The following is a 12,103-nucleotide window of genomic DNA, read 5'->3' as shown; positions in this document are numbered from 1 at the left end:
AAACCTTTGCAATCTAAAACCCCTTTCCCCCCTCTCCCCCCGGCTTCCCGGGTCAATCACAAGGTATTGTTATACATAAACCAAACATAGAATAAAATTTTCCCTTCCAATCCAAATAACCACATCCACAGCTTTTCATCTCCCAACCCCCTCCCCATTACATAGTCAAAAATAACTTTTTCAGCCCTCTGAGTAGTCCTTGGCCAGGGGTGTCAAACTTGGTCCTTTAAGACTTGTGGACTTCAACTCCCAGAGTCTGGGAATTGAAGTCCACCAGCCTTAAAGTTGCCAAGGTTGGAGACCCCTGCCCTAGAAAGTTAGGTGTTTGGATTAAAATATTTTTGTTTTGTATTTGGTATGAACTTGAAACTCCCTTCATTATTCCCTGCCCAAGGGGTGGAGGCGCGAGGAGCCTCGCCAGGCGGCCCGAGGAAGGCCAAGGTAGATCTGCTGGGGTCGGGCACGGCCAGCAGCCTCTTTCCCGCTCGCCGCCGCCTCCTCCGCCCCCTCCCTTTGTTATTCCCTGCCCAAGGGGTGGCGGCGCGAGGAGCCTCGCCAGTAGCCCGAGGAAGGCCAGAGTAGATCTGCTGGGGTCGGGCACGGCCAGCAGCCTCTTTCCCGCTCGCCGCCGCCTCCTCCGCCCCCTCCGTTCGTTATTCCCTGCCCAAGGGTTGGCGGCGCGAGGAGCCTCGCCAGCGGCCTGAGGAAGGCCAGGGTAGATCTGCTGGGGTCGGGCACGGCCAGCAGCCACTTTCCCGCTCGCCGCCTCCTCACCTGTTTCTCGATGGCTGTCACTGCCGCCACGCGTGTCCGACATGGGGAGGCGCGAGGAGCCTCGCCAGGTGGCCCGAGGAAGGCGAGGATAGAACTGCTGGGGTCAGGCACGGCCAGCAGCCTCTTTCCCGCTCGCCGCCTCCTCCACCCCCTCCCTTCATTATTCCCTGCCCATGGGGAGGCGCGAGGAGCCTCGCCAGGCGGCCCAGGGCCAGATCTAAGTACTCCATGGGCCAGATCTAAGTACTCCATGGGCCAGATCTAAGTACTCCATGGGCCAGATCTAAGTACTCCATGGGCCAGATCTAAGTACTCCATGGGCCAGATCTGGCCCCGAGTTTGACACCCCTGATCTATAGTAATACTATTTTGCAAGATATACCCTAGAACAGGGCTCTCCAACCTTAGCAACTTTAAGCCTGGTGGACTTCAACTCCCAGAATCCCCCAGCCAGCGGAGCTGGCTAGGGAATTCTGGGAGTTGAAGTCCACCAGCCTTAAAGTTGCCAAGGTTGGAGACCCCTGCCCTAGAAAGTTAGGTGTTTGGATTAAAATATTTTTATGTTTACTGTCTAATAATTTGAATGACATACATGCAGGTACAGTATGTATTTAATGCTCAGGTGGTCTGCAACTTACAATCACAATTGGGATCAGAACTTCTCGGTTGTTAAGTGAATCACACCTGATTTTAGTATTATTATTTTTTGCTACGGTGGTTAAGCAAATCATGCGGTCATTAGACAAATTCCCCCATTAACTGCTTGTTGAAAGTCAGCTGGGAAAGTCACAAACGGCAATCACATGACCTCTGGACTCTGAAACCGTTGTAAATACATGCCAGGTGCCAAGTGCCTAAATTTTTATCATATGACCTTGGGGATGCTGATGGTTGCAAGTGTGAGGACTGCTTATAAGTCATTTTTTCAGTGCTATTGTAACATTGAACGGTTGCAAAATGAATGATTATAAGCTGAGAACTGCCTGCCTGATTGGGGCCAGCTAAATTTTGGTGGGGGAAGGGAGGATATTCTATAGCACACAGTAGATGGGATTTAGAAAATGTAATTTTTGTACATTTTGTAGGATAGGCAGAAATTGGAGAGATAGTCCTTTGAATCACCTATAGCTATGCTGTGTAGAGCTTTAGAGATAACCACTGCACCTTGAATTTTAGCTGAAAATCCACTTATATCCAGTGCACCTAATACAATAGCGGTATTACACAGACTTATTGAGAGGGACCCATAACTGCTTGCTCCCACTTTTTGGGTCGGCTGTAGCTTTAAGGACAGTCCCATATATAGAATTCATTGCAACAGTCCAAATAAGGTATGAATGATTGTGCCTAGACTTCTTTATATGTCAGATTACTTTTTAAATGATATATGGCTGGATTTTTTTTCCTGTTAATGATTATTTTTGTTGTAGCAATTTTTTTTTAATTAGGAGGCCTTACAAATTCTCAAAATGAATAAGTAAAAGCCTCATTAATGAAATTTTGAGGAAAAGGGGGGGAAAAAAGAATGTTTATATTTTGACTCCTTCACTATATTTGCCATACCAGAATTCACCTGAACTTGATGAAGAAGGATACAGCATCAGACCAGAAGAACCAGGCTATATCCTTTATTTTTAATTTGCAACTTCCTTGCTCAGACAGGTGGCTCGCGGATAATCTAGCTACACCTGCCAGAATTCCCAGCTCCTTCTCAAACTCAGTCATGTAATCTTCCCAATGTCTAACTTTTCTGATATTGGGGGGAAAAAATCCAACAGAGAGAAAAAGAATAAGATTCCAGTATTACCAGCATTTTTATAAATAATGTTGTAGTCTACAGATTGATTGCATTTCTCTTTAACTGTGATCTACCTACCAAAGGAAAGCACTTTTATTCTTCAAGTGAATCTGAAGAGGAAGAGGAGGCACACAAGAAATTCAACATTAAGATTAAACCTTTGCAATCTAAAGACACTCTTAAGAGTGCAGCAACTGTTGATGAACTGAAAGCTTCTATAGGCAATATTGCACTTTCACCTTCACCAGTGGTAAGCAATATATTTTTAATTTGCTACTTCCTAAGACTTCCCAAATTGCATTTTGCTTATTTTCCAGGTATGCCATACAATCAATTTATGTTATTTATCTCCTCCAAATTTGGTTTTGTCAAGTATTTCACACAACATAAGGGCTTCCTACAAACCATTTTAGGTTCAAGATATGGTGAAAAATATCATGACTTCCATAGCTACTTCGTGCTTTTGACAGATCTTTTAAAGAGAGAACACTTTAAAGAAGTTACAGCAATTTTCTCTGCATGCTGCTATTATGGTTTTAGAAATGAATACATGGCATGGATCTGATCTATATTTTAAAAAGCATTTTGAAAAGCATTTGAAAGAGAAATAAGAGGCCACTTATTCAAAATAGTCATGAAATGGCCACAATTCAGAGATTTTATTAAAAAAATTAAACTGAGCTGTTTGCTCTCCCATTTTTATATCACTTATTGAAAATTGGGTTTCCAATTTCCAAAAGGGATCCAGTATAACAAGATGAAGAATGTCATTAGATATTTGCAGGTCAGAGATAAGAGATTTAAGTCTTTTTTGAGACTTTTTGAGAAGTGATGGGTAGCATTACTGGGGCCTGAATAATGTACCTTTTACTTTCAATAGTACAAAGCTTTTATTTCAAGAAGTTTAACATGACAAGAATTCTCAAGACCTGATGTTTTCAGTCAGAGTAATTCTGGCCAATTTGTTGGCAATGTCTAGAGTGACATGATGCTCTCTATTATAGCACTATCTCCGTAAGTCCTTCCTTTCAACTATCTGTTCAGAGATGGCTGCATTCTGTGGTTTTTGTTATGACTTTTGTATCTCTATCCTTTAAAATTAAGTCTTCAGCTTTCCTCTCTTGGCTTGAGACTAATACCGTTAGTGTTCCCAGGCTAGCTTTGTCTCTACCCCAATATTGTTACGAATACAAGTTTTCTGTATAACTGTTTGATCACAATGGCTTAATAACATGTACTATGCTTGTGTCCTGTTACCTACTAATCACATATGGGTGATCAGTATTTTATTTTCCCAAAGAGATTCATCTCAAACGGAATGAACTTCTTAGCATTTCTTTCTTTCTACCCCACCCCATTCCTGTAGAAGACAATATAAACATGAATGATTTGGTATGATGATGATGATGATGATGATGCATGACAAATGGACACTGTCCCTTTTGCATGCCTACTGCTTATCCTAAAGTGTCCTCTGTCTCTAACAAATTGAATAACCAAATTATTTTCTTATCAAACATTGATTTAAAAAACAAACAAACTAGCTAATCCTGTATGCTGAATAAGTAGCATTTCAGGAAAAACAACTTTACAGGTTGCAGCTTCCAGCTTCCAGTTACCTATAGACATTTGGCTTCTAGAATGCTATAAGAACATTGGAGGTCAGTGTCATTAATAGAGTTCTGTATTGTGGTCACTGCTTCCGAACACCGTCGATTTATCTAGATCACCTTTCCCCAATCTTTCCAGCTTCATGGACTGGCAGAGACCACAGCAGTGACTGGCGGGGGGGCGGGAGGGGCGGGCGGGAAGGGGACAGTTTTGTTCACAAATGCTGAATGTGCGCGCACTCACCTACTACTTCAGTGGCCCAGTTTTGAACAGGCTGTGGCCTGGCAGAGGGCCATGGTCCAGGGGTTGGGAACCCCTAATCTAGATAACATGTGCTAGCCTTCTAACCTTACATCACTTAGCCAAGTCATTGTTTGCCCGCCAAGGTTTCTAGATACATATAACTCTTATCAAAACCCTGTTTTCAGAAATGGATACCTGCTCATCATCCTGTCTAAGAAATATTTCCACTTCCTCAAAGCAATAGCCTCTTTCTTCAATGCAGCACATGGCTGACATTCTGGGAAAAGGCACACAAGTATGATTCAGTGGTAAACAGGAGATATAAGTCCAGCGGTCTTATATCAGAACTCCTTAGAGAGAGTTTGTACTTTACAGATCCCCGAGGATGAATTATATTGGTCAGTTCAAGGCTTCTCTGTCCAAACAGAGCTACTCAAACAATATATTGACCCAGGATTTTTATTGAGATTTGTTTCTGCTACATCTGATGATTAATTCATTAAACACTAAATAGTATTTACTTTCATCCCACCCAGGTGGTTAACTTCTAATTGCCTCAGCTATGACTCAATGGGTGATTTGTTCATCAAGTAGATAGTTATATATCTACTTTGGACATGAACCATTTTAATAGCATTCCTCCACAAAAATTATGCAAATGAATTGTAAGTCTATAAGTTTATCACTCTCATAATAATAGTATCCTGACCATTCTTTTGTGGAAAAGGCAGCAGTACAAAAAGAAGATAATTGCAATGTTTCCCAAATGGGTACCATTAATTACTAGATTTGTAAGAAATGATTAGGAGTACATAATAAAGTTGTACATGCCCTAATTGCATAAAGTTTCCGAATTTCCAGTAAAAGAAACTATACAGCTTTGTTTCTTCTATCGTTTGGCTAGAATCCAACAACGTACTGGATACACAACTGGAAACAAATTTAGCTAATCTAAAGTTGTGCAAATTGTTTGAAACAATTGGGATAACATCTATGTCTTCATCATTTATTGCTGCACCAAGTCCCAATTTTTATGCATTGTGTGTGTGTATGTGCAGTTTGGTGGTCTTTATTTCAGTAAATGAACCTTGCAATCGTTATGAATTCACAAGGCTGATGCAGCTGGGTTTGAAAGCAACAGTGTGTTATATTGTAGTATATGGAAATCAAGTTCAAGAGGTGATTTGTAACACTCATTTCCTGGACTGTGGAAGACATGGAAGCTGTTAATCAGAATGATGACTTTGTTGCATTGGAGAGAATTCAGCTTCCTAATCAAGTGATGCCATACAGTTTAAGGAAGCTCCTAGAGCTGTAATGCTTTTCATGAATGCAGGATGCTGAAAAGAATAACTTAAATGGCTTTATACTACGAAAAGGAAACTTAGACCGTACAGTGTCATTTCTTTAAATTGAGTAGGGCTATACTTTATATTAGTGAGATGTATTGTGTATACAACTGTTTGCATAATAAGGTAAAATCTCTGGAGCATTTAAACCAAGCTCTCTTGATTTGAAAAGTAATATCCCTTGATTAGCAGCATTTGAATTCAATTTTATGTGCAAAACTATTATATATTTATTTTGGAATTTGCTTTTGGCAAAAAAGGGTTTTTCTAAGGTTTCTGTGAGCTGTTGTCCATCATGCTACCTTGATTGGAAATGATAGGTATGCTGAATTGAAATCCTTATATTTTTTAGCATTTCTAGTCAGAATATAATCGGCTTTTTCAAGAACTTATTTTGTTTCCTAGAGCAGTTTTCTCTTCATAGCTGTAACAGTATAGATGTTGTTTCTAATTGTTGCAGCAAAATTCAGGAGAAATGATACCCTTTTTAAAACATTTCAAAAGAAGTTTGTTCAGGTAGTATTACAAAAGTAAATACTAATTGGAATATTATTATGGTAGTCTAGAACCATGATGGCGAACCTATGGCATGCGTGCCAGAGGTGACACGCAGCACCCTCTCTGCGGGCACGTGAGCCGTTGCCTCAGTTCAGCTCTGCCACGCATGTGTGCATGCCTCCCACCGGCCAGCTGGTCTTTGGGTCTCTGCCACGCATGCGGGGGGGAGGGTCAGGGAGCATGCAGGGGGCACATGCGTGGGGTCCATGCGCACATTGCATTTTGGGGGTTTGGGCACTCAGTCCAGAAAAGGTTAGCCACCACTGGTCTAGAAGTTCTCTAATAGCCAGATTTAGTTTACTCAAGAAGAGAGCATTACATACTATATATGGGAAAGTGTGTTTACATGGTTCATAATATATATCTAATGGATTTAGGCTCAGATGTACATAAAACAGAGTTTAATATATTTGGGGTGGGGAGACAGTTTTTGCTGGTTTCTCCTTTCCCTGCAGCTTCTTCTAAAACTGCTCTAAGAGTTGAAAAGCTACCTAAAACAGTTGGGGAAATATGAAATGTTCCAAAATTGTTATCTCACCTTTTGTTCTAGCAGAACACTTTTTAAAAATGCTGGTTTCCTTTAGAAATAAAGTCATGTCATTCACAAAGGTCCAGAGATAACCAATTTAAATTTAAAAGTGCTATATTTTTGAAGCAAATTGAAATGCTATAATCCAAACTGTTGTTTTGCCCCAAAGAGTTGATTATATAACTAACATTTTCTTCTTTTGCTCCTGAATATATGACTCTTAGTGATGCTAATTTAAGGCTTAAATGTCTCATGAGCTGAATATCCACTGTGAGTCTCTGTTTCTTGCTGGAAAGCAGCACCTGAAAAGATTAGAGCCAAACTAATAGCAGGACTGAAATTACTCCATCTGCACCTTTGTGCAGTATTAGGACAGAAATGCCCTGTTAAAATGTAAAAGGAAAGGCTGGCACAAAGCATATATTCTATATATTCCTTTTGTTGCCCAACAAGAAGTCATACCCACTTTATATGACTTTGGGGAGGATATATGGATGATGGTTGTAGCCTATCTGTTGGCTATAATTCTTTCTATAATGAGATTTATTATGCCTTTCTTTAAAGAGATTAGAGAGCAGCAGAGCTACAGTATTTTAAAACTGTTTTTTTCAGGTATTGTTGCTGTTGAATTTATTTTGCAAATGCAAGAAACATTAGCCCATGTTTTGCCTCAAACATCACTGTTACAAAATCATGATTCACTGGCTAGAGCAGTGATGGATAACCTTTTTGCCATCGTATGCCAAAAATGGGGGGAGCACGGGGAGTGGGGTCGTGCATGTGCGTGCCCACACCCATAATTCAATGCCCACACACCCAGCGCATGCTCACATGATCCCGCCACATTGCCTCCGTCTCATACTCGTCTCATACCTTATGGAGATGGCATGCGATGGCACAGTGGGCCTGGTAGGCCCGTTTTTTGCCTTCCCCAGGCTCCAGAGGCTTTCTAGGAGCCTGGGGAGGGCAAAAACAGCCTTCCCCGCCCCTCTGGAGACCCTCCAGAGGCCGGAAACAGCTCATTTCCTGACTTCTGGTGGACCCTGAAGCCCCAAAATCAGCTGGAGCTGAGCTAGGGCAACCCTCGCGTGCCCACAGCTATGGCTCCATGTGCCACCTGTGGCACGCATGCTATTGGTTCGCTATCACAGGGCTGTAGCAAGGTTTGCTTGAAATCTGATGGAAGAAAATAAAGCAATAATAGCAATGATTTGCTCTTCTTAGTAACATTATGATTAGCTCAATAACGTATTATAAGCCAGTAGATGATGCATTATTTTTCTACGAAGAAAATCTGATGATGGTGTGTGTTTCTGTGTGATGAATGTTGATGAGCTGTTTCTTCAAGGTGATGTGTTAACAAAATGATTTTTGTGAGATGGTTATACTGCCAATCTCATCGTTGAGAATTTATGTCCAAATAATTCAACAATTATTTATTCAAAGATGAAGAAGAAATGATCAGTGTGTGCCCTATTTCCCTCTTTCCTTCTTCCTACTTACTCTAATAGACTTAGCAAGGCTTTGCTGTCCTCCATAGTCTACTTTAGCTAATGACCATCAGCTCAAGCATAGAAAAAATATGATGGGGGAGCACTTGGGAGCAAGTAACATTTTTAATGTCCTGTACCAGGAGTCTCCAACCTTGGCAACTTTAAGACTTGTGGACTTCAACTCCCAGAATTCCTCAGCCAGCTTTGCTGGCTGAGGGTTTCTGAGAGTTGAAGTCCACAAGTCTTAAAGTTGCCAAGGTTGGAGACCCCTGCCCTATACTATTTAAAAGGAAAAAGAATGGGGTGAAATAATTAGGAATTGACACATGATACAAAAGATCAGTTTAGTTTAAACCCTTTTGTGGCACTTTGTCAAAGAAGAACTACCTACTCAACTAACTCGTCTCATACCTTATGGAGATGGCAAACAGATAATTATGGGCTGAAAATGAAATAGCAGCAAAGGTTTCATTTCTTGTATCTAGTGAAGGAATTAGTATTTAGAGCCTTCTGCTGAATTTTAATTGGATTCTATTTGATTACGAAAGGAAGTATGCTGTTCCAATACATAATCAGTAAGTTTTCTTCTCAATTCAGTTGTTTAATGGTTTCTGACTGCAAAGCTATGCACTATTACTTGAGAGCAAGTCTCATTGAACACAATATGTTTTGCATCAACAGATATGCTTAAGATCTGAACCTGCTTAAGCTGAGAACAATATGTCAGGTTTTTTTACGATTATATTATCCTTCCTAGTCAGGATAATAACCTTATGACTGGTATTTCTTGAGCATTTACTTTTTTTCAAGGCAATTACATTAGTTAGATATTGGAGTAATTGGAAGTTTAACAAAGCAGGCTATATCACCATTTTTTTTCTTTAATGGATAACAATGGAACTCATTTTAAATTTTAAAAAATTCTGATTGATCAGAGACCAATAAAATAGCACCAAAAATATGCTTAGTCCCTTTGATGAGTCACATAATCATTAAGGTGCATCACATTTGTTTGATTTTAATTAATAGCTAAGCTAATTGATTACATATTGAGAAATATTACAGTGTACATCAGTTATGAGTAATTGGATCTTTGCAGTGTTTCAGTGTTATGATTCTCTGCGAACTCATGCTAAATAGTCTTCTTTATTTTGGCTACTGTCCAGTGGTGTATGAACAGCTTTGGCCATTGCTGGGTATTCTGGGAGTTGAAAAACATAAATTCAAAAAATGTCCAGGCTAAGGAAGGCTGATTTATGGTGAACCTCTTTAATTCCATTGCAACTTGTTTCTGAATAAGTAGGCATAGCCTATGAATTTTACAAATGCCCATTTCTTTTTGACTTTCTCTTTTGTCTGCGGTAATAAAACTTTTAGTCTTTTCATTGTTACAAATTTATATTCATGGGAACTTTTGAAAGTAAGTTTAATTAAAATTAATTTATTTCTGAATAGATGTCTTTAGGACTGATCTGTAAAATATTTAATGTATCATTTCATTAGTTTTTCCATGGATTATGTACAGTGGAAAATGCCTATTTTTTTCCTCTTGTTTATCTTAATGCATTTTGCAGAGGAAAAGTCCGGTAAGAAGTCTTCTTATTCCCTAATACTCTCATTTTATTGGATGTAAGCAGTTTCTGCGTGTGTGTGTGTGCGCATGCATGCACATATATACATACATTGTAATATTTGGGAGGTAGTGCTGTCAGGTTGTTCATCTTCATGTCATTTCATAAGAAGGAATAAACGAAGGACAGTTTTGGGAATATAGGCTCTGAGAAGGAAGCACAGTTCTTCCCCACACATTGACAGCAGCGCTAATGGGAAATAAAAAGCGCTAATGTTATTTGAATCATTTCCTTTCCCTGAAAAAGCAGGAACCATGTTATCCATGCAGGCCATCTGGTTGCCTCTCAAGCTAATTGTCCTTCTAAAGTTGTTTGAATAAATAGGCAATCAGTGAGGATTTGAGATGTGAGATTCCAAGGTAACAAAATTCATTTTGAACTTTTGAGGTACAGCTTGATAAAAGATTTGAAGATTAAATACACATTATATTCACATTGTATTGTATGCACATTAAATACCATTCAGGGAAGCCTCAAGGTATCATCAGTCTTCCAATGAGAATGGGATAAAAAATAGCATGGATAGAAAATCCTTTAGGGAATATTTAGCCTGCAAATTTTGAGCCAGAAACAATAGTTTGACACAATAAATCATGGCTGTCAAACTCCTGGCTCACAGGCTGGATGCGTCACGCGCTGGCCACATCCATGCCTGGTTTAGCGAAGGGGGGAAAGTCCCGATATGTCACGTAATGCTGCCATGACGATGTGAGTTTGACACCCCTGCAATAAGGCAATTAAATATTCTTACCAAATGTCTTTAAAGGCAGAAGAAGCGAGGATAGGAAATGAAAAGCAAAGCAGCTTTAAAATTGCCCAGCAGAGAATCTATAGAGAATTTGTACTGAATTCACACAGCAAGTGTCCTATTCCAAATTAATTTTGTTACTGAACAAAATTAACACATACTCTTCTAGACTAGGAGATATATTAGCATGGTTCAGTGGCAAAATTAGACTGTACCAGGAATAACTTATTAGAAATTGCTTATGCGACAATATTTAAAAGATATAAAAGTTTTGTATATGACTTTTTTGTACATAACATATATGATATAAAGAATAGTTTGCATTATATGGAATAGTCTAAAAGCAAAGCATACTGCCTCAAAAGCACAATGAAGAGACCAGAAATCACAGATTCTCACTATTTTGGGTCTCAGTGAGCTGACGAATTACAGATAGACTGGACACAAAGACTAACAAAAACTTAACTACAGATATGATACATAGAATGAGACAAAAGTAAGCATAAGGTAAAACTTGTTATGTAGAGAAGTAATACATGAATATTGACAACATCCAAAGTGTGCTCTGTATTTTTCAGAAAAAAAGAAAGAGAAAAGGTAGAAGAATATTTAACTCCATAGTATGGCCCTTTTCCAAAACAAGGAACAATTGCCAATTTTTTAAAATATAAGAAGCTGACAATATATGCCAGACATTTTTAATGCAGTGCACATGTTTTTGAATTTCCAAATAAGTACTGGAAGTAATTGCAAATATGAAAAGGCCAGTCTCCAAAACTGCCCAAAATATATAAAGAAAGTGGACAAAGTTTTTGATTAATTTGAATTTTTAATTAAATGTAGATCTATAACACTTCAACTAATTTTAGAGTTATAACCATGTTTCAGCAATTAATATGTGGGATAAAATAAGCAAATGTGGATTTTCTGTTGATGTTTCTACAAATACCTTCATAGTATAGGTTCATTTTTAAAATCAAGTTTAAACAGGCCCAAGACCTTAAGTGGATTTGGGAAGAGAGCTTTCTGAAGAAAAATAGTTTTGAAATTGGTATTTTGTGAAGCTAGAAGAACTCCTACCATCCAAAGACATTTTTACTACTGATCTTTCACTCTCTAACTAGATATCTGTTCTCTCTTCCTTTTTGCTGATCACAGAGACGCAGCCCGGTAGGTCATGAATTCATGTTGAAAAAGTTGTGTAAATGACTGTGGGTTATTTAACACCTTTGAAATTAATTAATTTAATAAATTAATAATTAATTAATTAATTTAAATTTATTCGGGGAATATACCTCATATATCTTGCAGAGCGTGTTTGGAAGATAACAATCCTTGCCAAGCTTAATAAGGATCACATTGATTAAGA

General features: G+C 39.0%; 1 protein-coding gene across 1 annotated transcript in view; it reads left to right on the top strand.

Annotated features, from left to right (window-relative positions):
- The window catches only part of SGIP1 (SH3GL interacting endocytic adaptor 1), an 86,715-nt gene that overhangs the window by 17,785 nt on the left and 56,827 nt on the right, over window positions 1-12,103 (top strand). The window contains exons 5-8 of the mRNA XM_058176666.1: window positions 2,341-2,395; window positions 2,647-2,822; window positions 9,930-9,941; window positions 11,893-11,904. Of these exons, the coding sequence (XP_058032649.1) occupies window positions 2,341-2,395; window positions 2,647-2,822; window positions 9,930-9,941; window positions 11,893-11,904 (255 nt within the window). The remainder of the gene's footprint in view (window positions 1-2,340; window positions 2,396-2,646; window positions 2,823-9,929; window positions 9,942-11,892; window positions 11,905-12,103) is intronic.

Source organism: Ahaetulla prasina, chromosome 3, assembly GCF_028640845.1.
Source record: "Ahaetulla prasina isolate Xishuangbanna chromosome 3, ASM2864084v1, whole genome shotgun sequence".
NCBI classification, from domain to species: Eukaryota; Metazoa; Chordata; class Lepidosauria; order Squamata; family Colubridae; genus Ahaetulla; species Ahaetulla prasina.
The sequence above is the reverse complement of the archived record's forward strand: the minus strand, read 5'-3'. Positions and strand labels throughout refer to the sequence as shown.